General features: G+C 54.0%; 3 protein-coding genes across 6 annotated transcripts; all 3 read left to right on the top strand.

Moving 5' to 3' along the window:
- The first annotated feature begins 4,008 nt into the window (after positions 1-4,008).
- ADRB3 (adrenoceptor beta 3) lies at positions 4,009-7,179 on the top strand. 2 transcript variants are annotated; one of them, XM_071729047.1, is made up of 2 exons: positions 4,009-5,301; positions 6,601-7,179. In XM_071729047.1, exons 1-2 carry the CDS (start codon positions 4,022-4,024, stop codon positions 6,635-6,637), a joined length of 1,317 nt encoding a protein of 438 aa, XP_071585148.1. In that variant the 5' UTR covers positions 4,009-4,021; the 3' UTR covers positions 6,638-7,179. The 2 variants fall into 2 exon arrangements, with proteins under 2 accessions (XP_071585148.1, XP_071585149.1); XM_071729048.1 differs by having other exon boundaries at positions 4,009-5,305.
- Positions 7,180-7,892: 713 nt separating this feature from the next.
- On the top strand, positions 7,893-9,216 carry LOC139788818 (nucleoplasmin-like). Of its 2 annotated transcripts, XM_071729046.1 has the most exons (5): positions 7,893-8,059; positions 8,209-8,291; positions 8,397-8,516; positions 8,623-8,716; positions 8,936-9,216. In XM_071729046.1, the coding sequence occupies exons 1-5, from the start codon at positions 8,002-8,004 to the stop codon at positions 9,019-9,021; spliced, it is 441 nt and encodes a 146-aa protein (XP_071585147.1). In that variant the 5' UTR covers positions 7,893-8,001; the 3' UTR covers positions 9,022-9,216. The 2 variants fall into 2 exon arrangements, with proteins under 2 accessions (XP_071585147.1, XP_071585146.1); XM_071729045.1 differs by having other exon boundaries at positions 8,209-8,516.
- A 1,213-nt stretch (positions 9,217-10,429) lies between these two features.
- On the top strand, positions 10,430-24,110 carry RAB11FIP1 (RAB11 family interacting protein 1). Of its 2 annotated transcripts, XM_071729230.1 has the most exons (5): positions 10,430-10,764; positions 15,445-15,887; positions 16,182-16,962; positions 22,226-22,325; positions 23,833-24,110. In XM_071729230.1, exons 1-5 carry the CDS (start codon positions 10,430-10,432, stop codon positions 24,049-24,051), a joined length of 1,878 nt encoding a protein of 625 aa, XP_071585331.1. In that variant the 3' UTR covers positions 24,052-24,110. The 2 variants fall into 2 exon arrangements, with proteins under 2 accessions (XP_071585331.1, XP_071585332.1); XM_071729231.1 differs by lacking the exons at positions 10,430-10,764; positions 15,445-15,887; positions 16,182-16,962 and adding an exon at positions 18,927-20,359.
- Positions 24,111-24,352: the final 242 nt, after the last annotated feature.

Here is a 24,352-nt window from a genome sequence, read left to right as displayed (position 1 = left end):
CAAATCTGTAGGAATTTGGAGCCCAAAATTGTGGGAATTTGGAGCTCAAATCTGTATGAACTTGGAGCTCAAACCTGTAGGAATTTTGAGCTCAAATCTGTAGGAACTTGAAGCCTAAGTCTATAGGAATTTGGAGCTCAAATCTGTAGGAGTTTGGAGTTTAAATCTGGAAGAATTTGGAGCCCAAAACTGTAGGAATTTGGAGCTCAAATCTGTAGGAACTTAAAGCCTAAATCTATAGGAATTTGGAGCTCAAATCTGTAGGAATTTGGAGCCTAAATCTATAGAAATTTGGAGCTCAAATCTGTAGGAACTTGGAGCTCAAATCTGGAAGAATTTGAAGCCCAAAACTGTAGGAATTTGGAGCTCAAACCTGTAGGAGTTTTGAGCTCAAATCTGTAGGAACTTGAAGCCTAAATCTATAGGAATTTGGAGCTCAAAACTGCAGGAACTTGAAGCTTAATTCTGTAGGAATTTGGAGCTCAAATTTATAGGAATTTGGAGCTCAAATCTGTAGGAACTTGGAGCCTAATTCGGTAGGATTTTGGAGCCCAAATCCATAGGAACTTGGAGCTTAATTCTGTAGGAAATTTGAGCTCAAATCTGTAGGAACTTGAAGCCTAAATCTATAGGAATTTGGAGCTCAAATCTGTAGGAATTTGGAGCCCAAATCTATAGGAATTTGGAGCTCAAATCTGTAGGAACTTGAAGGCCAAACCTGCAGGAATTTCGAGCCCAAATCAGTAGGAATTTGGAGCCCAAATCTGTAGGAACTTGGACCTTAATTCTGTAGGAATTCGGAGCTCAAATCTGTATGAACTTGGAGCTCAAACCTGTAGGAATTTTGAGCTCAGATCTGTAGGAACTTGAAGCCTAAATCTATAGGAACTTGGATGCTGCTGGGATGCAGGGATGGCAGCACTTGAGGGGAGGGGGGGCACTGGGATTACCCCTTGGGGGGGCTGCACAGGAGCCCCGAGATTGGTTTTAAGCCGCCGCAGCTGCAAAGCACAAAGTGTCAGCTTGAACATCCATTAAGGGATTTTACAAAGGGTCGGGGGGGGGACGGACCCCCCTCGGTTTTCGGGGGGGATACTGAGTCTAACGCAAACCCTGCACTTCACGTGAGAACGGGTGAAACAGCACATTTTCATATATAGAGATTTATTAGGTTTTTTTTCTGCCGTTTGAGTTTTCCCCTCCTGGTGCCGCGGCTCCCAGCGCAGCGCCCGCGTTCGCCGTCGGAAGGAGGATTTATCTCCAGCTGGGAATTTATCCTGAGCTTCCTGCAGCTTCCCGGGACAGGCAGTGCCCAGCGGGTTAAAGCTCCATCTCGGCGTGTTTATGTGCTGAGGAGGAAACGCGCTGACAGAGAATCCCAAACAACATCAAAGCCAGATTCTTCGATCCGATCTGGGAACTATTCCTGAAGCCTCAGGGCGCGGAGCCCCTGAATAATTCGCGGACCTTAAAGGCAGAGCAGGACCCGTTGCCAAAAAAAAAAAACAAAAACCAAACCCTAGAGCCCGGCTGGCTCCCTGCCCGACCCCCGGGACCCTCCTCACATCGCACCGGGTGGCCAAGGGGGTTTTTGGGGTAAAACGCTGCTCCTCGAGGTTTTTGCTCCTTGAGAGGTGCACCCTCACCTGGCAGGCTGGGGCATAGGAATTTCCATTTCCTTGGAAATCGTTTTTGGAAGGCTGGTGGGGGGGATGAGTGCTGGTGGGGCTGGGGAGGGGGCAATGCCCCCCCCAGAGGTGCTGGGGTTGTGGTGCTGAGCTCCCGGGCTGCCCCTGCCCTTTGCTCTGGGCTGGGGACTTGTGCCAGCTCAGCTCTGGCTCCCCGGTGCCACGGCCACGCTTCCCAACGGGATTCTGATTCCAGAGGGGCCCTGGCACTGCCTCTGCCTGCTGCAATCTCACCCTCTGTGTCCCCTCAAGGGACCCTGTGTCCCTGTGACCCGTGCTCAGGAATCTCTTCCCTCTTCCCAAAAGTGTCCGTGGGCTCCATGTGCCGGGAGAGCTGTGCTGCTCCTTCCCTGCATCCCCGTTTTCCCCAGGCAGGGATCTTCTCCAATCCTTCCCGACTCTCTCTCCATGTGGGATGACTTTTTAAATGCCCGTTGGATATTCTGGAGCTGCTCCATCCATGCCATAAACACGTTTTCCCAGAGTTTTCTCAGGAGCCCTTTGGACAGAGCTCTGGTCTCGGCTCTAAAGAAGAGGGGAGGGGGATCAGGGCTGTGCCAGGCCCTGTGCTCCAGCTTTTCCAGCTGTAAAACCGGGAAAACGACGTTAATTCCCTGCTGGTGAGCTGCCTGGGACTCTCCCTTCCTCTCCTTGGGAAGGGAGGAGGGCACCAGGCTCTCCTGGCTGGGAGGGGGAGGAAAAGTGGAAAGTGTTGGGAAGCAGAGGTGAGGATGGGAAGAAGAGGGAAGGATGGGAAGCAGAGATGGGAAGCAGAGGTGAGGATGGGAAGCAGAGACTGGAAGCAGAGGTAAAGATGGGAAGCAGAGGGAAGGATGGGAAGCAGAGGGAAGGATGGGAAGCAGAGATGGGAAGCAGAGGTAAAGATGGGAAGCAGAGGGAAGGATGGGAAGCAGAGGGAAGGATGGGAAGCAGAGGTGAGGATGGGAAGCAGAGGTCAAGATGGGAAGCAGAGGTGAGGAAGGGAAGCAGAGGTAAAGATGGGAAGCAGAGGTGAGGATGGGAAGCAGAGGTAAAGATGGGAAGCAGAGGTGAGGATGGGAAGCAGAGGTCAATATGGGAAGCAGAGGTCAATATGGGAAGCAGAGATAAGGATGGGAAGCAGAGGGAAGGATGGGAAGCAGAGGTGAGGATGGGAAGCAGAGGTCAAGATGGGAAGCAGAGGTGAGGAAGGGAAGCAGAGGTGAGGATGGGAAGCAGAGGTAAAGGTGGGAAGCAGAGGTAAGGAAGGGAAGCAGAGATAAGGAAGGGAAGCCACCAGCCCCAGCAGGGTGGTTGCAGAGCTGGGGACAGAGCTGGGAATCCCATCCCTCTGCTCAGCCTCTGCTGGCTCTGCAGAGCCAAGCCCAACGTCCTCCTTTTCCATGGACTCTCCTGTAGATGCTCCTTGTTTTTCAGACACAAACCCCAGCTGTGGAGCTGCATGGGCAGCAACGTTGAAAAGATGATTTTCCTGGGAATGTCTCCCCTGTGCTTCCGGGCAGGGTTTGCTCCACTCCAGCAATCAGTGCCAGAGCTGGAGCTACACAGGGTTGCATCAAGCCCTGGTCTGAGTGCTTTGGAAAACCCAAACAATCTTGTAAAGACCAAGCCTGTAAAAGTGAGGCTCTGCTGTGCTAGTCATGAATGGGAAGGAATGCCAACTGGATAATTTTTTACACATATTTTTTCCTCTTTGTCAACATTCCCCCTTTTGGCTGAAACTTCAAAACCCCCTGTTTGGAGAGCACTGCTCTTAGAAGTCCTGCTGTTTGGATAAAGAGCTGAGAGTGAAGAAATGACCCACGCTGGAACCTCCCAGTGCCTCCCAGTCTGGCCTGGGTTTCTGTGAGCAGAGAAAGAAATGTGGGTGGGGGTCTCCGGAGCACCAGCACCCTCCCCCCCCTCCCAGAGCAACAAAACTCTGCCCGTCCTCCTCCACCCGCTGGGAGGGGACTTTGGGACACCTTGGAGGTCACCCTGCCACCCCTCTGCTGATGTCCGTGTGTCCCCTGCCCAGGACATGGAGAGGCTGGAGCCCACGGTGATGGGTGCTGGGATGTCCTGGGGGGAGCGGGATGGGCCGGGGGGTGCCCGGAGGTTGGGGGGGGCGGTGCCGTAGTCCGTTCTTCTCTCACGGATCTCCGGAGCGGGGCAGCACGGGGCCGCCCCCCGCCTTTAAAGGCTCCTCCTCCCATCGGTCCGGCCCCGGGAGCAGAGGGGAACCCGGCCCCGCCGGACCGGCCCGACGGCTGCTGCGGGCTGCGGGCTCCGGTCGGGGGTGCGAAAGCCGAACCCCCCTCCCCCCCCCCCCCCCCCCCCCCCACCCGGCCGAGATGAGCCCCCTGCCCGCCGGCAACGGCAGCGCCTGGGGGGCTGCGGCACTGGGAGGCGGCAACAACTGCAGCGGGGCCACCAGCCTGAGCCGGCAATGGGCCATGGGGGCCGCCCTGAGCCTGACGGTGCTGGTGATCGTGGCCGGCAACTCGCTGGTGATCGTGGCCATCGCCAAAACGCCGAGGCTGCAGACCATGACCAACGTCTTCATCACCTCGCTGGCCTGCGCCGACCTCATCATGGGCTTGCTGGTGGTGCCACCGGGGGCCACCATCCTGCTGAGCGGCCACTGGCCCTACGGAACCACGGTGTGCGAGCTCTGGACCTCGCTGGACGTGCTGTGCGTGACCGCCAGCATCGAGACCCTCTGCGCCATCGCCGTGGATCGCTACCTGGCTGTCACCTCCCCGCTGCAGTACGAGGTGATGGTGACCAAGGGGAGGGCACGGGCCGCGGTGTGCCTGGTCTGGGCCATCTCCGCCTTCATCTCCTTCCTCCCCATCATGAACCACTGGTGGCGGGACGGGGCGGACGAGCAGGCGGCGCGCTGCTACGACGACCCGCGGTGCTGCGACTTCGTCACCAACACGACCTACGCCATCGTCTCCTCCACCGTCTCCTTCTACGTCCCCCTCCTGGTCATGATCTTCGTCTACGTCCGCGTCTTCGCCGTGGCCACCCGGCACGTCCGGCTCATCGGCAAGGCCAAGGTGAGGTTCCTCCGGGAACCCCCCGATCCCGACCCCGGGGGCGGCGGGCGGCAGCGGCGGAGACCTTCCCGTCTGGCGGCCGTCAAGGAGCACAAAGCTCTCAAGACTTTGGGCATCATCATGGGCACCTTCACCCTCTGCTGGTCGCCCTTCTTCGTGGCCAACATCATCAAGGTTTTCTGCCGCCCCTTGGTGTCGGATCGGCTCTTCCTCTTCCTCAACTGGTTGGGCTACGTCAACTCGGCCTTCAACCCCATCATCTACTGCCGCAGCCCCGACTTCAGGACCGCCTTCCGCAAGCTCCTCTGCTGCCCCCGCCGCGCCGACCGCCGCCTCCACGCCGTCTCCCGGGACCTCCGGAGCTGCCCCTGTGCCTTCAGCCCCCCCGGGGACCCTGCAGAGGACAGCAAACCCCCCCGGGAGGACGGAGAAGCTCAGGACGGCGGTGGCAGCGCCGGAGGCGGCAGCCAAGCGAAGGAGAACAGCCCGTCCCAGGGTAGTGGCCAGCAGCCCCTGGGCGAGTGCCAGCCACAGGGCACCCAGCCCATGCTGCCCTCACAGTTTGATGAGTAGGTACCCATAGGTGCTGGAGGGTTTTAGGGGGGGGGGGGCAGGCTTCTGGGGTGTGATGGGGGGAATGGTGGTGGTGGTGGTGCAGCAGATTGCCTGGGTTTACACCTCCTGCAAATTGCAGGGTGGGTTTCCCCTCCCTGAAGCTAAAAATTGAATTATTCCGGTTCCTGTGGATTTTCACCAGATTTCTCTGGTCCAAAATCCCTCCTGATACCCAAAGGCAGGAGGGGTTCCTGCCAGCAGGGGCAGGAGCAGCAGAAAGAGGAGCCAGAAATGTTTTCCTGCTCTGGGCAAGGATTAATCCACTCTGGGAACACGGGATGGGGAGGAGAGGTCTGTGCCCCCCAGAATCTCTGCTCTCCTGTTTAAGGTTTGCTGGCAGAAAGACACCAGTGGGTCCTTCCCTCTGACCGGGAGCAGGGGACAGACAGACAGACAGACAGACAGACAGCTCCCTCCCTCCCTCCCTGGCAGTGTCTCCTCTGCCTGCTTTGGCTGCTGCCTGCCCTGGGGGAGAGCTGCAGGCAGCTCCCTGCTGCTGGGCATGTGAGCCTGGGGCTGTCTGCTGGCACCTCCCTGCCCCGGATGCTTTAACCCCTTTTGCTTTCACCCCTTTGTTTTAACCCCTTTGCTTCCATCTCCCTTTGCTTTAACCCCTTTGCTTTAATCCCTTTTTTTTCAAATCCCTTTGCTTTAACTCCTTTGCTTTAAAATCCCTTTGCTTTAACCCCCCTTTTCTTTAACCCCTTTTCTTTAACCCCTTTGCTTTCACCTCTCTTTTCTTTAACCCCTTTACCTTAGCCCCCTTTGCTTCCATCTCCTGCTTTAACCCCTTTGCTTCCATCTCCCTTTGCTTTAACCCCATTGCTTTCAAATCCCTTTGCTTTCCCCCCCCTTTCTTTAGCCCCTTTGCTTTAACTCCTTTGCTTTCAAATCCCTTTGCTTTAACCCCCTTGCTTCCACCTCCCTTTGCTTTAACCCCTTTACCCCCTCAGCTTCCATCTCCTGCTTTAACCCCATTGCTTTCAAATCCCTTTGCTTTATCCCCCCCTTTTCTTTAACCCCTTTGCTCTATCCCCTTCCCCCCTTTACTTTAACCCCTTTTCTTTACCCCCCCCATTACCACAGCTCCAGACCTCACACACTCTGCTTTCTCACCCAACTCCAGCCCTGGATCCGATTCCCCCCACCCCATTCCCACCACTCCCCCCCCTCCTGGGGCAGCAGATTCGGGGTCCCCATCCCTCTGTAGCCGGGTGGGTGATGCTGTGTCACATCCCACCCCTCTCTTACAGGGTCGGGAGTTGTGAAGGGGCAGGAGGAGCAGTGTGAAGGACCCTCCCCCCCCGGAGAGGAGCACAGAGGGTGACAGCAGAGCCCGAGGAGGAGGTGGCTGCTCCCTGCTGGAGCCAACCGGGAAAAAAGCTCCGGAGCTGCTCATCAAGAGGCAGCGAAGCCTCTGGGCCCCCCCGGGGTGCTCATCGTGCAGGGAGGGATCAGCTCCCACCCCGGGGGGGCTTCCCGGAGGGGGTGGCATTGTGCAGGGGTTCTGCTTTCCCATGGCACCCCGTTTGAGACAGGGAAAGGGAGGAAAACACTCTCTGTCCGGGGCAGCTGTCCCTCGGGAATGGGGTGGGGGGGTGAAGCTGGAGGGGCAGCAGTGGGGTGAGGTAGGAGGGCACTTTCCATCCTGAGTCCCCCCCTCCCAAGCTGCTCTGGGTACGTGGGGAAGTGGGGTGAGGGCAGGGGGTGAAACCCCTTTGGGGATAGCATTGGTTGTAAATATATCCCAGTGACTGTAAACTTTTTTTTGTACTGGTTTGTTCCCCCCCCCCCCCTCCAACCTCTGTGTAAAAATAAACCTTGAAACTCTGCGATGCCTTCGGGTCTCTGCTGAGCTCTGGGACTCTCCTCCCCCCTCCCCAGGCGCTGTCAGCACCCCCATCCCACTATAATTCAGGAGTTTTTTCCCAGTGTGAACCTTTGGGAGACGCAGAGGATTCCCGGAGCCTTGGGACACCCGCAGTCCCCGCCCCCCGAGCTGCTGTGTCCCTCCCCAGCCCCTGCAGAGCTGCCCAGTGCCACCTCCTGGTGGCAGGTCCTGAATGTCCCCAGTGATCCAGAGGGGACACAACCCAGCACCAGCCCCGGAGCTGTTCATTAACCCCACTGTTAATGAGTAAATACCCAAATTCAGGCCGCCCCAAGAAGGATGGGGGGGAAGGGGGCAATCCCAGGGTCTTGTGTCCCAGAGGGGCTGGGGCAGAGGATCCCTGTGCCCTCCCATCCCAAGATTTATGCTTGAGGAGAAAGATGGATAAAATGGAGCAGGTCCTACCTTCAGGATGTGGGTCCTGATGGGTGTACTGGTCCCAGCTGCTCTCCTGAAGCACCTGTGCTGCATTCACACCCTGCACCCTGGGCTCTCCTCTGCTTTATAAGCCACCAGAACTGGGTGCTGGGGCTTGGTGCTTCCTGGGTGCTGCTTTCCTGGGGTGGGGGCTGCAGGGCTGGGGGGTGGTGGAGAGTTCCAAGCCAGGCACATTTCTTGTCCTGGCTCTGAGCTTTTTTTTGGGAGTGAGCTCAGAGCTCCAAAGTCTCATTTCTACTCCAGAGCAGCTGAATGCTCTTTTTTTCTGGTGTGTTTGTTCCCCAGGAGCTGCTTTCTGCTCATGAAATTGGCTCAGCTCTAGAGGATGAGCAGATCTTCTTCCTTTTCTCTGCTGAAGGAGAGGCCAGTGGTGTCCCTCTGGGGTATGAGCTGCCCACCCTGGGACCTGCAGTGTGGGGACAGTAGGGTGGGTGTGTCAGGGCTGTGATTCCCCTTTTTGTGGGGTGTGTGCCCAGGCAAAGCTTTTGGCTGGAGCAGGGGGACACCCAGAGGTGTGGCTGTGTCCCTGCAGGCTGCCAGCTGGATGCAGGCACCCGGAGCTGCCTGGTGAAGGAGGAAGAGGATTTCTTGGAGCACTTGATCCTTCTAAAAACGGTGAGGTTTCCTGAGGAGCCTGCTGGGGAGCTGAGCTCTGCCCTGGCAGAAGGGACAGATTTTTTCCCTGAGCTCCTTGCCCTGGGGTCTGTGCTTGCTCTGCAGGTTTGCCTGGGGGCTGAGGCTCAGGATGAGCCCCACCTGGTGGCTGTGGATCCCAAAAATATCCATGGAGACCACGTGCCAGTGCCCATCGCAGTGCTGAGGACCTCGGTGCTCCCCATGGTAAGGGCAGCCCTGGGTTTGGGGGGGAGAGATGGGGGGCTGTGGTGTCACTTGGTGGCCCTTTTGGGGTGGGGAAAGGGGGTCTCTGAGTTCCCAATCTTTACAGATCAGCCTCAAAGATCTGGAGCTGGTCCCTCCTGTCACCTTCCTGCTCCAGTGTGGAGATGGACCCGTTTATCTCAGCGGGCATCACATCACCTGTGAGTGCTGGGGGTGCCCTGGGGATGCTCCTGGCTCCCCCGGTGGCTTTGGTGGCACTTGGTGACCTCAGGAGGGCTGCTTGTCCCTAGGGAGAGGAGGGGGGAGGCTCAGGGCTTCTTTGCATCTGTAGGTTGAGGGGCTGGTGGCTGTGGTCCTGGTGTGGGGTCACTGTCCCTGTGTGTCCCACCTCCTGCAGCTCTCCCATCCTTTTTTCCCAGGGGAAAATGATGACAAGTTTGAAGCTGATGAGGAAGAGGTCTCGGAGGAAGATGAAAGTCATGAGGACAATGATGGAGCATCCTAGAAAAGCTGCAGCTCTGGGAGTGGAGCTGGGGTGATCTCGGGATGGTGGGGACATCCCAGACTGGGAGCTGCCAAGCAGGAAGGATCCTTGCAGTGGGACACAAACTGGCTTTGGATATCCTCCTCCCTTGTCTCCTCTCATGCTCCCAGAAACATTTGTTTCCTCTTTTAGTGCAATAAAACGAGGAAAGTGCAAGTATCCTGGGCTGTGCTCTTGTCTTCTGTCCTTCTTTCTGTCCCTAACTCCTCTCAGGAAAGCACATTCCACAGGAAGCTTTAGGTGGGGCTGCTGCCCAGGGGTCTGGAGGCTTCATTTGGATCCAGGGGGCAAAATGGGTGTTGCTGTCTTCAGGGCAGCACAGGAAACGCAGCCAAAAGCCACCAGGAACAAGCAGGCACTGAAATAATTAAAATTCCTCAGTGAGAAAATTGCCCCAATCCATGAAACACGTGAGCTTGACTTGAAAGGGGAGCCCTGAGCCTGCAACCAGGGGAGGGTGTACATGGGTCTTTTTTTTTTTTTTTTTTCTTTATTTTCCCCACTTGGGGAGCAGGGGAAGGGACAGAGGTGGTGCCAGGACAGTCACTCTGCTCCCCCTGGACATAAACCTGTACACAAATACCTGTAGGTGCACCTGTACACACCTTTACATACATTGTACACACCTCTACCCCTTGTACACACCTTTCCCTACCCCTACACACCCTGTACATACACCTACACCCCTGTACCTCCTGTGAACACCTTTCCATACCCCTACACACCCCTGTAGACATATCTAGACAGCTGTATGCACTCAGAGCCCTTGTCCACATCCATAAATACACCTGTACACCCCTGTGCACACCTTTCTGTACACCTGTGCATCACTGTACACACCTGTGTATCCCTGTACATGCCTGTGCATTCCTATACATGCCTGTCCACACCTGTACATCCCTGTAGCCCCTTGTACATACCTGTACACACCTGTATATCCCTATACACACCTGTACATCCCTGTACACCTCTGTACATCCCTGTACCCCCTTGTACATACCTGTATATCCCTATACACACCTGTACATCCCTGTACACCTCCATACATCCCTGTACCCCCTTGTACATACCTGTACACACCTGTATATCCCTATACACACCTGTACATCCCTGTACACCTCCATACATCCCTGTACACCCCTGTACATACCTGTCCACACCTCTCCACCCCTGTACAACCCCCGCACACCCCTGTACAACCCCCGCACACACCTGTACGACACCATCCCCGCCCTTCCCTCCCCATCCCCGCCCCGGGCTCTCGCGAGAGGGGCGGGCACGGTCGGGCCGTACCGGGCTGTACCGGGCCGTGTACCGGGCAGCTCCGGTCGCTTCTCTCCCGTTCCTTCTCGCTCCGTCTCCCGTCGCCATGTCGGGCCCGGCCCCGGCCTGGGTGCCCACCCATGTCCAGGTGACGGTGCTGCGGGCGAGGGGGCTGCGGGCTAAAGCGGCGGCGGGTCAAGGAGGCAGCGATGCTTACACCGTGATGGCGCTGGGCCGGGAGAAGTTCTCCACCTCGGTGGCGGAGCGGTGCCAGGGAGAGCCGCTGTGGCGGGAGGAGGCCACCTTCGAGCTGCCGCCGCGTCCCGCCGCCCTCCGCCTCACCGTGCTGCACCGCGCCCTCGTCGGGCTCGACAAGTTCCTGGGACGGGCTGAGGTCGACCTGGCGGCTCTGCGGGCTGAGGGCAGCCGCAGGCACAGCAGGTGGGGACCGGGGAAGGAAAAGAGGCCGGGAAAATGGGGGTCGTGAGGAAACATCCGGGGAACGCGGGGTTGTGAGGGGACATCCGGGGAACTGGGGGTCCTGAGGGGGCAGCTGGGAACCCCGCGTCCTCAGGGGACATCCGGGGACTTGGAGGTCGTGAGGGAGCGGTCGGGAGCCGGGGGGCTGTGGGGGGACAACCAGGGGACATCTGGGGAACCCGAGGGTCGTGAGGGAGCAGTCGGGGAACCGAGGGTCCTCAGGGGGCATCTGGACACCGGGGGTCGTGAGGGGACATCCAGGGGTCCTCAGGGGACATCCGGGTACCTGGGGTTGTGAGGGGACATCCAGGGGTCTTGAGGGGACATCCGGGGTATTTGGAGGTCGTGAGGGAGCAGTCGGGAACCGGGGGGCTGTGAGGGGACATGCGGGGACCTGGGGTCGTGAGGGGACATCCAGGGGTCCTCAGGGGACATCTGGGGAATCCGAGGGTCGTGAGGGAGCAGTCGGGGAACCGAGGGTCGTGAGGGGACATCCCGGGACTTGGAGGTCGTGAGGGGACATCCAGGGGTCCTCAGGGGACATTGGGGGACCTGGGGTCGTGAGGGGACATCTGGGGAGCTGAGGGTCATGAGGGAGCAGTCAGGGATCTGGGGGTCATGAGGGGACATCCAGGGGTCCTCAGGGGACATTGGGGGACCTGGGGTCGTGAGGGGACATCTGGGGAGCTGAGGGTCATGAGGGAGCAGTCAGGGATCTGGGGGTCGTGAGGGGACATCCAGGGGTCCTCAGGGGACATCTGAGGAACTGAGGAGCAGTGGGAAACCAGGGGTCATGAGGGGACATTTGGGGACCTGGAGGTTGTGAGGGGACATCTGGGAACCGGGGGTCCTCAGGGCACTGGGGGGTTGTGAGGAGAATTGCAGAGGGGGTGAGGGTCACTGCCCCATGGGGGTCCCGGAGAGGGATAGGGGGGGATCTGTGCTCCTCGGGGCTCAGGGAGAGGGGTGAAGGGGTGATTTGTGTCCCACAAAGGTCCCGGGGAGGGATATGGGGGTCCCTGTGCCCCATGGGAGTCAGGGTGAGGGGGTGGTTTGTGTCCCATGGGGGCCCAGGAGAGGGATAGGGGGAAATCTGTGCCCCATGGGGGTCCAGGAGAGGGAAAGGGAATCTGTCAGGGGACCTGTGTGCCCCATTGGGAAGAGGGGAAAGCTCGTGGGGGATCCCAGTGGACACCTCACACCCCGTGAGGGTCCATGGGGTGACCTCTCAGGACGGGGTCTGTCCTGGTGTGGGTCAGTACCCCCATGGCTCTGGGGTGCTGTCCCCCAAGAAGAGTTTGAAGGTTCTCTGCTCTGCTCTGGTAAGACCCCATCTGGAGTACCCAGTCCAGTTCTGGAGTTCCTGTTACAAGGAAAAGATGGAGGAGCTGGAATGTGGCCAGGGAAGGGACAGGAGGATGATCAGAGGGCTGGAGCTGTGGGGACAGACTGAGGGAGCTGGGGTTCTTCAGTCTGGAGAGGAGAAGGTTCCAAGGAGACCTGATTGTGATATCTGAAGGGGCCACAAGAAAGCTGGGGAGGGACTTTTTAGGATGTCAGGGAGTGATGGGACTTGGGGAGTGGATTCCAACTAGAGGAGGGGAGGTTTAGATTAAATATTTAGATTTAAGATTAAATATTAGGTTTAGATTAAATATTAGGAAGGAATTAATCACCATGAGGGTGGTGAGAGCCTGGCACAGCTTGCCCAGAGAGGTGGTGGAAGCCCCATCCATCCCTGGAAGTTTTTAAGGAGCTGATGTGGTGGGTTGGAACTGAATGAGCTGCAAGGTCCCTTCCAACCCTGACAATTCTATGAATTTTTATTTTCTTTTTTTCCCAGTCTTTCCTCATGTGTGGGTTTCACTTTTGGAACCCTCACTGTGGAAGAAGCCCTGAGAAACCTCCCAGGGACTGACTTTAGCCAGCTGGGGCTGTGTTTGTCTTTACAAACACTTTGATCCTAAGTGCCTGTGAGAGCAGATAATTAATTCAGAGTGACACTGAATTCCCAGCTCTCAGGGGGACACTGAGCTGGGAGCCAGCACCAGCTCTGTGTCACCCCTGCTCCTTTGAACATAAACACCAGGCTGAAATCCCAAGGGTGTCACCTGGAGGCTTTTCCTGGGAGTCAGCAGCCTTGTGATGTGGCTGCTGAGTCACCTTCCTCTCCCTTGCAGATCCAGGTATTTATTTTTTTTTTTTTCCCTCTCAGGTATTTTGTCTCTCAGGTGTTTTGTCTCTGGACAAAGCCCTAATGACAAGGTGGCTCTCATTAAAGGTCCTGTCGTGTGTTTACACTTTGGATGGTGATTCCCAGAGTTCAAGGAGTCAGCCCTGCCAGGCTCCTTTGTGTCTGGGCCACAAGAAAATAGAAATAGAAAAAAAAAAAACCCCAACAGCTTGAAAAAAAGCAAATTTGTGATATTTGGAATTATTGGTGGTGTCGCCCAGACCTCGATTTTCTGTTCAGAGCCTGGTTTTGGGTTGTTTTTTTTTTTTGTCATCACTTAGCTGCTGGGGTGTTATATGATCAAAAAGCAATGTTTTTTTTTGAGAAAATAAATGTGTGTTGGTTGAGAGGTGCCCAAAAGTAAATGAAATGAACAAGATTTTATATTTTGTTGTTTTGAGGGGTGAGGTTGTCAGGACACGCTGTACTTTCAGCCACTTGGAGGTGGAGGTAGCTGAACACAGAGTTGTTTGTGTTTGGGTTGTAGTTGTTCCTGTTTTGATGTAGTTGTTTGTGTTTTGGTTGTAGCTGTTCCTGTTGCAGTTGTAGTTGTTTGTTTTGGCTGTAGTTATAATTCCTGTTTTGATGTAGTTGTTTTTTTTTTGGTTGTAGCTGTTCCTGTGTTGATTTAGTTGTCCCTGTTTTGGTTGTAGTTGTTCCTGTGTTGTTGTTGTTTGTGTTTCAGTTGTAGTTTTTTGTGTCCATGTAGTTCCTGTTTTGATGTCATTGTTTTGGTTGTAGTTGTTCCTGTTGCAGTTGGAGTTGGTTTTTTTTGGTTGTAGTCATTCTGTTTTGGTGTTAGTTGTTCCTGTTTTGATGTAGTTGTTTTTGTTCTGGTTGTAGTTGTTCCTGTGCTGATGTAGTTGTTCTCTTTGGGTGTTAGTGGTTCCTGTGTTGATGTAGTTGTTTTTGTTTTGGTTGTAGTTGTTCTGTTTTGGTGTTAGTGGTTCCTGTTTTGATGTGGTTGTCTTTGTTCTGGTTGTAGTTGTTCCTGTGCTGATGTAGTTGTTCTCTCTTGGTGTTAGTGGTTCCTGTGTTGATATATTTGTTCTGTTCTGGTGTTGTTGGTCCTGTTCTGCTACAGCTGCTCCTGTTTTGGTTGTAATTGTGTTTCAGTTGAAGTTTTCTGTTTTCCTGTAGTTCCTCTGTTGGTGTAGCTGTTTGTGTGTGGATGTGGCTGTGTTTTGATGCACTTGCTCCTCTCTGGCTGCAGCTGCCTGTGTTTTCAGGCAGTGTGTGAGTTCTGGATGCCTTTGGAGCTGAGCCAGGGCAGAGAGCAGGCAGGATAAATTGTTGGGACAGCCCAGGATGCTCCTGGAAATCACGGGGGGCAGAACAAAAGTGGCTGAAAGGCAGAGGCCTCGTGTGGCCCTTGCTGCCACCACGGGGGGGCTGTGGCTTCAGGGACCTGACAGTGCCCAACCTCTCTTTTTAAAACCCCCTCCTTGGTGCTGGAGTCTCCAAACCCCTGGAGAATTCATTCCCCCCCAAGGGGTTTTCCCTGTAGCACTTTTCTGCATTCATCCCCCCCCCCCATTAAACACTCAATTTTTAATTTTCTCTGCAGCCAATTCCCTTTTCCCAGTTCACCTTCCAAGGAGTCAGGTGCAGATTTCCTGCAGACTCATTTTTCCCCCCTCTCTTTGCTCCCTTCATTTCCCTCTCCCTGCTGGTGGGGAGGAAGAAGCCAGAATTTTCCCCCAGCCAGCATTTTCCATTCCTCTCTGTTCTGTGGAATCTGGGAAGCCCGGGGCACAAAGAGCTTTGGTTTGCAGTGCTGATAATTTTATTTTTTTTGCCAAATTGGGTTGGAACTTCACTGAGTGGTCATGGAGTGGGTGCAAGGCTGGAGTGAGGGTGATGGTTCTGCTCCTCTGGATCCCTCTGAGAGGGGAAAGGTCCTGCCTGGAGTCAACCTCCTTCCTGGTGAGTGGAAACCTCCAGATGTCTTTAAGGCTTGGTTTGGCTTGATGAAGCTTAAGCTTCCTGAGCTTAAGTGGCATTAAGATAGCAGCTGAAAAGCAGCTGGAATGAGAGGTATGAGGGTGTGGGGCTGTGTGCAAGCTCTCTGGTACCAGTTTTGCCTCTCTCAGGCTCCTCCTTTCACGCCTGCTTTGAAGTCTTTTTAGCCAGATAAAAAAGCACAGAGGAGAGCAGCTGAGCCAGGAATTCTGTCCTGTGGTTCTGTTTTATTATTTATTTTTTTTTTTAACCCTTCTTGGACAGGGCTTTAGAACAAATGTCAATAATTTCTCTGTGTTCCTTGGCACCTGGGGCCTTATGATTATGACGTAGCTGCAAGATTAAAGGATTTTCTTGTTTTCCCTCCCCACATAAACACCCTCTGTTGTTCTTACTCACCCCCGTGCCTCTCAAGTCTGTGAAAGGAATCTCCTTCTTTGCTGCAGGTGGTACAAACTTCGCTCCAAGCCTGGCAAAAAGGAAAAGGAGAGGGGGGAGATTGAGGTGGATATCCAGTTCATGAGGAGCAACATGACAGCCAGCATGTTTGACCTCTCCACGAAGGACAAACCTCGTTCTGCCTTTGGCAAACTCAAGAACAAACTCAAGGGGAAGAGGAGCAGTGGCCTCTCAGACACAGCATCAGCAATCATTCCCAGCACGACCCACTCCCCTGCTGACAGTGAAGATGAGGCAGTGGAGAAGGAAAAGAAGAAATCCAAGTTCAAAAGCCTCTTTTCCAAACCCAGCCTGCAGAAGAACTCCCTCTCCCAGTCCCTCTCAGTCCTGCCCACCCAGCACCTCAGCACCCAGAGGGTTCGGCTGCGGCCCAGTGACTTCCAGTCAGAGTGGGATGATGAGGAGCTCGAGGCCTCTCCTGCCTCAGAAAGTGAGTGTTGGCACCCACTGAGTCTCAGAGCACAAAGGGAGAAATTCTTTAGTGGGAGGGTGGTGAGAAACTCTCACAGGATGCCTCAATCCTGGATGTCTCCCTTGGATGGGGCTTGGAGCATCCTGGTCTGGAGTCCCTGCCCAGGGGTTTGGGTTTAGGTGACCTTTTAATGTCCCTTCCAACCCAACCCAGCCTGTGACAGGAGGCAGTGAAGCACTGAGTTTGTCAGCAGTGAGTGTCAGAGGTTGGGTGTTCTTGCATCTTGAATTTCTCCCTGTTTCTTTTTTCCAGGAGCCTTTGGAAGCCCCTTGGAAGAGAAGTCCTCCCCTTCTCCTGTATTTAGATCTCGTAAAACAGCAACTTTGGACAGCAGGCAGCTAAACCCAGTACCCACCAGCCACACCAAGAGGGAAGGGCTCTCTTTATTCAGTGGCCTTAAATCCAAGAGTGATCCTGCTTCCAAATCCAGTCTGTGCATCAATGGCACCCACGTTTACATGGAAGAGAGCACAGTGAAGGACAACACTCCAGCCTCTTCCCCCTCTCCCCTCAACTTCAGGAGGAAGCAGCTCTTTGCTTCAGAGGAGAACCTGACTTCCAGGTCTCCAAAAGGAGCTGAAGATCCAGACAGAACATCTCCCATCCCTGCTCCCTCTGGATCTTCATCCTTGGAGACCTTTAAATCCATGACTTTGCCATCATACAGGTTGCTCAGCAGTGAAGAGTATCAGGAAACCAACTCTCCTCTGAGTCTTGAGGTCATGAAAGAGACCAAAAAACCAGACCACAAAAAGCTGTCCCTGGTGCCAGGGAAGAAGGAAGCAGCCAGGACCAATGATGCTGAGAATATTCCCAACAGGACCCCACAGGATGAGGAAAGCAAAATTCCAGAAGAAAAGGGTGAACACAAACACCTTGCCCCTCCAGCAGATGTCAGCAGGGGGAATCCTCCAGAAGAGAGGCAGCATGCAGGGGGTGCCTTTTCCAGCAAGCAGCCTCTCAATCCTTTTGAGGAAGAACAGAAACCTGAAAAAGCTGCTGCACAGGCCAAGACCAAAGCTGTCAAACCCAGGTGAGTGGTGTTTGCATTGGAAGCTGCCAGGATGAGCCACATGCACAGCACGTGGAACCTGGGGGGTTTAACTTGGCCTTTGGGCTTTTGGGAACCAGGAGTAACTCCCAAGTTCTCCTCTGGTGTGAAAACAAGAGACTGAGAGAGGGGTGCTGCTCCTAAAAAGGCTGCTGAACCAGGAATTCTGTGTGTGCAAAGCTCTCTGCAGCTGCTCTAGGGCTGATTTTCCTTGCTGGATCTCTTGCTGGAATTAACTTGGGGCTGAGCTGGGCAACTTCATCCCAGGGGCTGCAACACCACTTCTAACATCCTGACTTTTCTGCATTTGGCTTTGGTCTTCCCAAGTGTTAAATCCCAGAGCCCTTCTGCTTTTAGGCATTGGTCACAGGAAGCTGAGGGACATTTGCATGGATTTGCACAGGAGGCTCGTGCAAAACTCACCAAAATTCTGCTCTTTTCACCCACCCCATCTACCTAACCAAAACCCTGGCTGTGTTTACATGGCTGTGTCCCACAAATAAGGCTTGGGAGTCACATCTCTCCCTTTACTCCTCCTTTTCAGTGCTTCTCACCTGCCAGCATCTTGCAGAGGTGGGGTTTGTGTGCTAATAAAACTGCTTGGGCTGCAAAAAGTGGTGCTTGAGAGCAGCCCCAGCACTGGGCTGAGCAACCTCTGCAGCAGAAGCATCCTGAGAGCCCTGGGGTGCTCTGCACAGGCTCCCAGGTCCAGGGAAGGGATTCTGCCCCTGTGCTCAGCCCTGGGGAGGCCACAGCTTGAGTCCTGTGTCCAGTTCTGGGCCCCTCAGCTTAGGAAGGAGATTGAGGTGCTGGAGCAGGTCCAGAGAAGAGCAAGGAGGCTGGGAAGGGATCCAGCAGAATTCCTGTGAGGAAGGGCTGAGGGAGCTGGGGGTGTTGAGGCTGGAGAAGAGGAGGCTCAGGGGAGACCTCATCACTCTCTCCAACTCCCTGAAAGGAGGTTGGAGCCAGGGGGGGGTTGGGCTCTTTTCCCAGGCAACTCTCAGCAAGACAAGAGGGCACAAGAGGTCTCAAGTTGTGCCAGGGGAGGTTTAGGTTGGACATTAGAAAGAATTTCTTTCTGGAGAGGGTGCTCAGCCATTGGAATGGGCTGCCCAGGGAAGGGGTGGATTCTCCATCCCTGGAGATATTTCAAAAGAGCCTGGATGTGGCACTCAGTGCCATGGGCTGGGAACCACGGGGGGAGTGGAGCAAGGGTTGGACTTGATGAGCTCTGAGGTCCCTTCCAACCCAGCCCATTCTGGGATTCTGTGATTCTTGCAAGTTTTAATTCCTCTCCAGGGTTAGGAGTTGAGAGGTTCTGGTGCTGAAGCTTGATCTGTTCCTGCCTCCTGTTGCACCTGCAAGTGACCTGCCAGTTTTTTGTCCCTTTTTGCAGACTGGGCCTGACTTCAGAGGAGGAACCCAAAGCCACCCTTCCAACTCTTGCACCTCAGTCCTTTCCTGCTTTCCTCTCTGTGCACCAGATCAGTAGTGACAAGAATCCTTTTCTTTCTGAAAAAGAACAAAAAGCCCAAGTGCCCCAGTCAGAAAACATCACTGCACCTTCTCCTCCTCTTGCTTGGAGAGGCAAAAACCCCTTCACCCCCCCGTGGGACGGGGCACCCTCAGCCCCCCACCCTGACACTGCTGCCCACTCCCCTTCACCCCCTCACCTTGCAGCCTCAGTCCCCAAAAAGGGGCAGATCCCTGCTAATAACCCTTTTGCTTCTGCCTGGGGGCAGAGCTCTGCCCCAAGGGCTTCCTGCAGCCCACCCCCATCTCCTCTCCCCCCCTCTGACTCTCATTTCAAGGACAATAATCCCTTTGGATCCCAGCTGGGGTGGGAATCAGAGGGAACAACTTCCAAAGCTGTCACTGGTTCTTGCTGCCTGCCTCGTGATGATGAGAACTCTGCTGAGCAGGAACACTCTGGGTCTTTAGGGGACTCTTCAGCTGCAGCTTTAACTGCTGAATTCCCACCTTTCCTTGGCATCCTTCCTGACATCCCTGCTCTGGCTCCAGAGCAGCAGAGGGATTCTCCTCAACTTGAGGCTGAGACTTCCATGAAAAAAAGAAAGGGAGGCCAAGGGACACCTGTGTCCCACCTCCTTCATGGCTCAGAGCATCCCAGAGCTGGGGGGGAGGGCTTTGATGGGCAGGAAAGTCAAATCCCTCCAGGAGGATCTGCCAAACCCACCTTGGGAGCTTGCAAGCTGCCTCCTGGGGAAACTGAGGCAGGGAGAGCTGGAGGGGAGGTGGCTCCCAGGCCAGCCCCAAGGACAAAGCACCCCGTGGTCCCTCAGGCTGGTGGCTTGGGTGCTGCTCTGCCTTCCTCAGGCAAAACTTTCAAATCCCCACCTGGGTTGGCACCACCCAGTGAGAAAGCCTCAGATCCTGGGGGGTTCCCCCCCCAGGGTGGCTCAGGGGACACTGTCACCCCAGCAGTGACACTGAGAGGCAGCAGGAGCCTGAGGAATGAGGGTGATGATGATTTGTTTGACTCTCTCAGACAGCTGAAACCTGCCAGCCCTGGGACTGCAGCCCCTGGCTTGAAGCTGGCTGGGCTTCCTGTCATCCCAGAGGGAAGCTCTGAGGATGAGCTGCTGGGTGACACTCAGGAGGGCTGTGGTGGCCCTGCAGGTGACAAAGCCACCCCAGAGACTGGCAGGCAGTCCCGAGGTCCCATCCCCCTGCCTGGGGAGCTGGAGGAGCTCTCAGGGAGTTCTCCTGCTGCTCCAGGAGGAGAGGGAAGAGGTGCTGCTGGTGCTTCTTGTCCCCTGCCATATGCCAGGGGTGACATTCACAGTGTCACCAGCCAGGAAGGTGACAAAGCCACCCCAGAGACTGGCAAACAGTCCCAAGGTCCCATCCCCCTGCCTGGGGAGCTGGAGGAGCTCTCAGGGAGTTCTCCTGCAGCCCAGAGAACCCCAGCTGCTCCAGGAGAAGAGGGAGGAGGTGCTGCTGGTGCTGCTCAGCCCCTGCCACCTGCCAGGGGTGACATTCACAGTGTCACCAGCCAGGCAGGTGACCCAGGCCTAGGTGGGACATCTCATTCTGGGGAGAATCATCATGATTTGGAGAAACACAAAGCAAGGACAAGTGCAGGGGTTGAGGAGCATCTGGGACCTGACTTCTCTGAGCTTGCTTTTCCCTCTCCTTCCCTTCCAAGCCCTTCCCAGCCCTGCTCTGCTTCCCCTTCCTTCCCTTCTGACCCCCAAAATCATGGAGCAGAGTCTCCTGAAAAGCCAGCAGCCGAGGGCTCCGCAGATAAAGCAGGAAATTCGGGGAAGAAGAAGCTCCTGCAGGCATGGGTTTCACCCTCTGAAACCTTCCCTAAGCCCCCTCAGCAGAGTGGTGAAACCCTGGCTCCCAAGCACAGGTGAGAGAACGTGGGGAACCCCCAGCCCCCCCCTGCCTCACTGCTCACCTTTGCTTTTTTTCCCCTGCCCCGAGCACACACCCAGCTGCAGGATCTGCTTTGCTGCTCTCAGGGTGGTTTTTTTAGCAATTAAATCAAGTGCCAGATGTCTCTATTAATCTCTCTCCCCTCATCTCCCCTGAGGCCACAGCTTGAGTCCTGTGTCCAGTTCTGGGCCCCTCAGCTCAGGAAGGAGATTGAGGTGCTGGAGCAGGTCCAGAGAAGAGCAAGGAGGCTGGGAAGGGATCCAGCAGAATTCCTGTGAGGAAGGGCTGAGGGAGCTGGGGGTGTTGAGGCTGGAGAAGAGGAGGCTCAGGGGAGACCTCATCACTCTCTCCAACTCCCTGAAAGGAGGTTGGAGCCAGGGGGAGGTCGGGCTCTGCTCCCAGGCAGGTATCAGTAAGACAAGAAGCCATGATCTTAAGAATTTTTTCCTAATATCCAACCTAAACCTCCCCTGGCAGAGCTTCAGCTCTGCCAGGGGAGGTTTAGGTTGGATATTAGGAAGAATTTCTTTCTGGAGAGGGTGCTCAGCCATTGGAATGGGCTGCCCAGGGAAGGGGTGGATTCTCCATCCCTGGAGATATTTCCAAAGAGCCTGGATGTGGCACTCAGTGCCATGGGCTGGGAACCACGGGGGGAGTGGAGCAAGGGTTGGACTTGATGAGCTCTGAGGTCCCTTCCAGCCCAGCCCATTCTGGGATTCTGTGATAAAGAAAGGAGAATAAGGGAGAGAGATTGATGGGTTGGAAACTAAACTGCACAGCCTGAACGGAACAGGAATGAGAAATAGGAAAAATTGCTAAATCTATACAAATATCCAGGAAAATTGATCCCATGTTCCTTCCCCCCTTTCCCCCAATAACTCTCAGGTCACCACAGAGGCTGCAGGGTGGGAATCCTGGGGTCAGCAGCAGTTGGGAGCTGGAGGCAGGAACACAGATCCAGGCTGGGATGGATCAGGAGCACAGGCAGAGGAAGGGATGGGATCCTCCCAGGATGCTGAAGAAAGCAGGGAATGGGTGAAGAGAGGGAAGCAGGAAGGGCAGGAAGCTCTTGTGATCCCTCAGATTTATCCTGAGGATGAGGTGTATGGGATGGAATCCTCTGTTTGGTCAGTTCTGGCATCTCTCTTGTCCCTTCCTCCCCAGAGGAGGCTGCAGGTGGGACCTCTTTGTTCCTCATGGAGGGTAAAATGTTCCTCAGAGCTGAGCAGTTCCTTGGCTCTGGAATTATCAGTCCCAGGAGCAGCCACTGACTGAGAAACTTGCTGTGAATTTCAGCAGTGCAGCTCCTGACAAGAGACTGAGCTGAAAACAAAAGCCCAAGACAAAAAAACTCCCCTTTCTCCTGCCCCAACCCAGGACACAGTCACACAGCATCCCCCCCTGAGCCCTCAGGACTGGCAGATGAAGAGAGCACTTTCTGACAGAAAGTCCAGAGTTAGGAAAGGCAAAATGCTTCTGCCAGGCCAGCAGAATTATCTGATACCTCCCAAGAATTATAATAAAGTTTTTGTCAGAAAAGTCAGGCTCACATAAAAGTGTGTGAGAGATCAGAGTAACTGCTGCTCTGTGCTCTGTAGCCCTGGCTGCTCTTCCCTTCAGGAATTTACTCCCTTGTTGCTACTTCTGGATCCCTTAAATCCACAGAAACAGGAAAAAAAGAACTGGAGTGTCCTCAACCCCCTTAGACAGGAATTCCTTGTCTTCCCCAAGCTAGCTGGGAATAGAGGGTAGAATTTTTCCCCAACTTCTGGCTGTGTTTGCTTGAAGATTTCTCCAAACCCTGGTGTTCCAGACCCCAAAATCTTGATTGATGTTGCAGGCTCCATCCTGTGAAGCCCATGAACACCACAGCACCCAAGAGTAAAAACCTCACTGTCCTCAGCACCATGAGTGAAAAGCTGCTGGAGGTGAACGTGCAGGTATGGAGGAAAGTGGCATTTTAACCAAAAATTAAACAGTAAATTGGTCAGAATTGATGCATTCCAGGGAATTTCATCTCTCACCCATCCAGAGTGAAAAAAAAAAAAAAAAATAGCAGTGGCTCTTCAGGGGATTTGGGGGAAAGGATTAGCACCTAAATCATTGTAGGGCCTCCTGGTGGGAGTGGAGAAAAGGAAAAATGCAAGTGAAATGATTCCAAGTGATTTGTTGCTGTTTTGGGTTGGAAACCTGTAATTAGTGCTGTGGTGGAGGAATTAATTACCCTGAGTGCTGCCCCACAGACCTCTTGTACACCTGGAGGGGGTGGCACAACCTCCAAAGCTCCTCCCAAATTTTTTTTTTTTAACTTTCTGGAGCTGTTTTCCCAGAACAGCACCTCCCTCCTCAAGTTTCCTCCCCAAATGATGAATTTTCCTCCCCAAATGATGGAATTTCCTCCCCAAATTATGAATTTTCCTCCCCAAATGATGGATTTTCCTCTCCAAAGGATGATTTTTCCTCCCTAAATGATGGAATTTCCTCCCCAAATGTTGATTTTTCCTCCCCAAACGATGGAATTTCCTCCCCAAATGTTGAATTTTCCTCCCCAAATAATGGAATTTCCTCCCCAAATTACGAATTTTTCTCCCCAAATGATGAATTTTCCTCCCCAAATGTTGATTTTTTCTCCCCAAATGATAAATTTTTCTCCCCAAATGATGGAATTTCTTCCCTAAATTATGAATTTTCCTCCCCAAACGATGGAATTTCCTCCCCAAATGATGTATTTTCCTCCCCAAATGTTGATTTTTTTTCTCCCCAAATGATGATTTTTTTCTCCCCAAATGATGGAATTTCCTCCCCAAATGTTGAATTTTCCTCCCCAAATGATGATTTTTCCTCCCTAAATGATGGATTTTCCTCCCCAAATGATGATTTTTCCTCCCCAAATGATGGAATTTCCTCCCCAAATGTTGGAATTTCTTTCCTAAATTATGAATTTTCCTCCCCAAATGTTGGAATTTCCTCCCCAAATTACGAATTTTCCTCCCCAAACGATGGATTTTCCTCCCCAAATGAATTTTCCTCCCCAAATGATGAATTTTCCTCCCCAAATTATGGAATTTCCTCCCCAAATGAATTTTCCTCCCCAAATGATGATTTTTTCTCCCCAAATGATGGAATTTCCTCCCCAAATGTTGGAATTTCTTCCCTAAATTATGAATTTTCCTCCCCAAATTATGAATTTTCCTCCCCAAATGAATTTTCCTCCCCAAATGTTGATTTTTTTCTCCCCAAATGATGAATTTTCCTTCCCAAACGATGGAATTTCCTCCCCAAACAATGAATTTTCCTCCCCAAATGATGATTTTTCCTCCCCAAACGATGGATTTCCCTCAAGACAAGGAGCAGAGTGATGCTTCTGAGGAGCAGCTGAGGCTCTGTTTTTGGGGCCACCCTACTGTCTGTGTGTCTGTCCTGACCCTGCCTTTTCCTCCCCCTCAGAAATACGATCCCTCAGACCCTGCCTATGCTTATGCTCAGCTGACCCATTCCGAGCTGATCCAGCTGGTTCTGAAACAAAAGGATACAATTTCCAAGAGGGATCTGCAGGTGAGGGAGCTGGAAGACTACATTGACAACCTCCTGGTCAGAGTCATGGAGGAGACCCCAAACATCCTCAGAGTTTCCCTGGCTGGGAACAAAAAAGCTGGGAAGATGTAGAAGGTTTTTTTTTGGGGGAAGTTGGTTGAGCCAAGGGAGTGGAATTCCCACTGCTGGGATTTGCTGTGAAGTTGGGCTCCCCAGACCTCTTCCTGGGAATTCTCTGTGGGATTCATCCTGATATTCTGCCAGAAGTGGAGTCAACTCAGCAGGTTCTGTTTGGTTTTCTTTGGTTTTCTTGGTTTCTTCCCATTATTTGGGGAGATTTGGTCAGGCCTCTGGTCCAAAAGCTGATTGTGTTTTGTAGGATCTTTTCCTAGAGGGATTCCTCTTCTTTTCCACAGCTTCAGTTGTGCAGTGA

Source organism: Heliangelus exortis, chromosome 30 (genome assembly GCF_036169615.1).
Source record: "Heliangelus exortis chromosome 30, bHelExo1.hap1, whole genome shotgun sequence".
In the NCBI taxonomy this organism is placed as follows: Eukaryota; Metazoa; Chordata; class Aves; order Apodiformes; family Trochilidae; genus Heliangelus; species Heliangelus exortis.
Note: the sequence above shows the minus strand (reverse complement) of the source record. Positions and strands in the feature narration are given on the sequence as shown.

What these genes read in the sequence shown, in the direction of transcription:
- ADRB3 (XM_071729047.1), top strand. Translation starts at nt 4,022, where the DNA reads ATGAGCCCCCTGCCCGCCGGCAACGGCAGCGCCTGGGGGGCTGCGGCA. An exon ending in CTGCCCTCACAGTTTGATGA is followed by an intron (nt 5,302 to 6,600) that starts GTAGGTACCCAT and finishes CCTCTCTTACAG; the next exon opens with GGTCGGGAGTTGTGAAGGGG.
- LOC139788818 (XM_071729045.1), top strand. Translation starts at nt 8,002, where the DNA reads ATGAGCAGATCTTCTTCCTTTTCTCTGCTGAAGGAGAGGCCAGTGGTG. An exon ending in GCCAGTGGTGTCCCTCTGGG is followed by an intron (nt 8,060 to 8,208) that starts GTATGAGCTGCC and finishes GTGTCCCTGCAG; the next exon opens with GCTGCCAGCTGGATGCAGGC. An exon ending in CAGCGGGCATCACATCACCT is followed by an intron (nt 8,717 to 8,935) that starts GTGAGTGCTGGG and finishes CTTTTTTCCCAG; the next exon opens with GGGAAAATGATGACAAGTTT.
- RAB11FIP1 (XM_071729230.1), top strand. Translation starts at nt 10,430, where the DNA reads ATGTCGGGCCCGGCCCCGGCCTGGGTGCCCACCCATGTCCAGGTGACG. An exon ending in GGCCTCTCCTGCCTCAGAAA is followed by an intron (nt 15,888 to 16,181) that starts GTGAGTGTTGGC and finishes TCTTTTTTCCAG; the next exon opens with GAGCCTTTGGAAGCCCCTTG. An exon ending in ACCAAAGCTGTCAAACCCAG is followed by an intron (nt 16,963 to 22,225) that starts GTGAGTGGTGTT and finishes TTGATGTTGCAG; the next exon opens with GCTCCATCCTGTGAAGCCCA.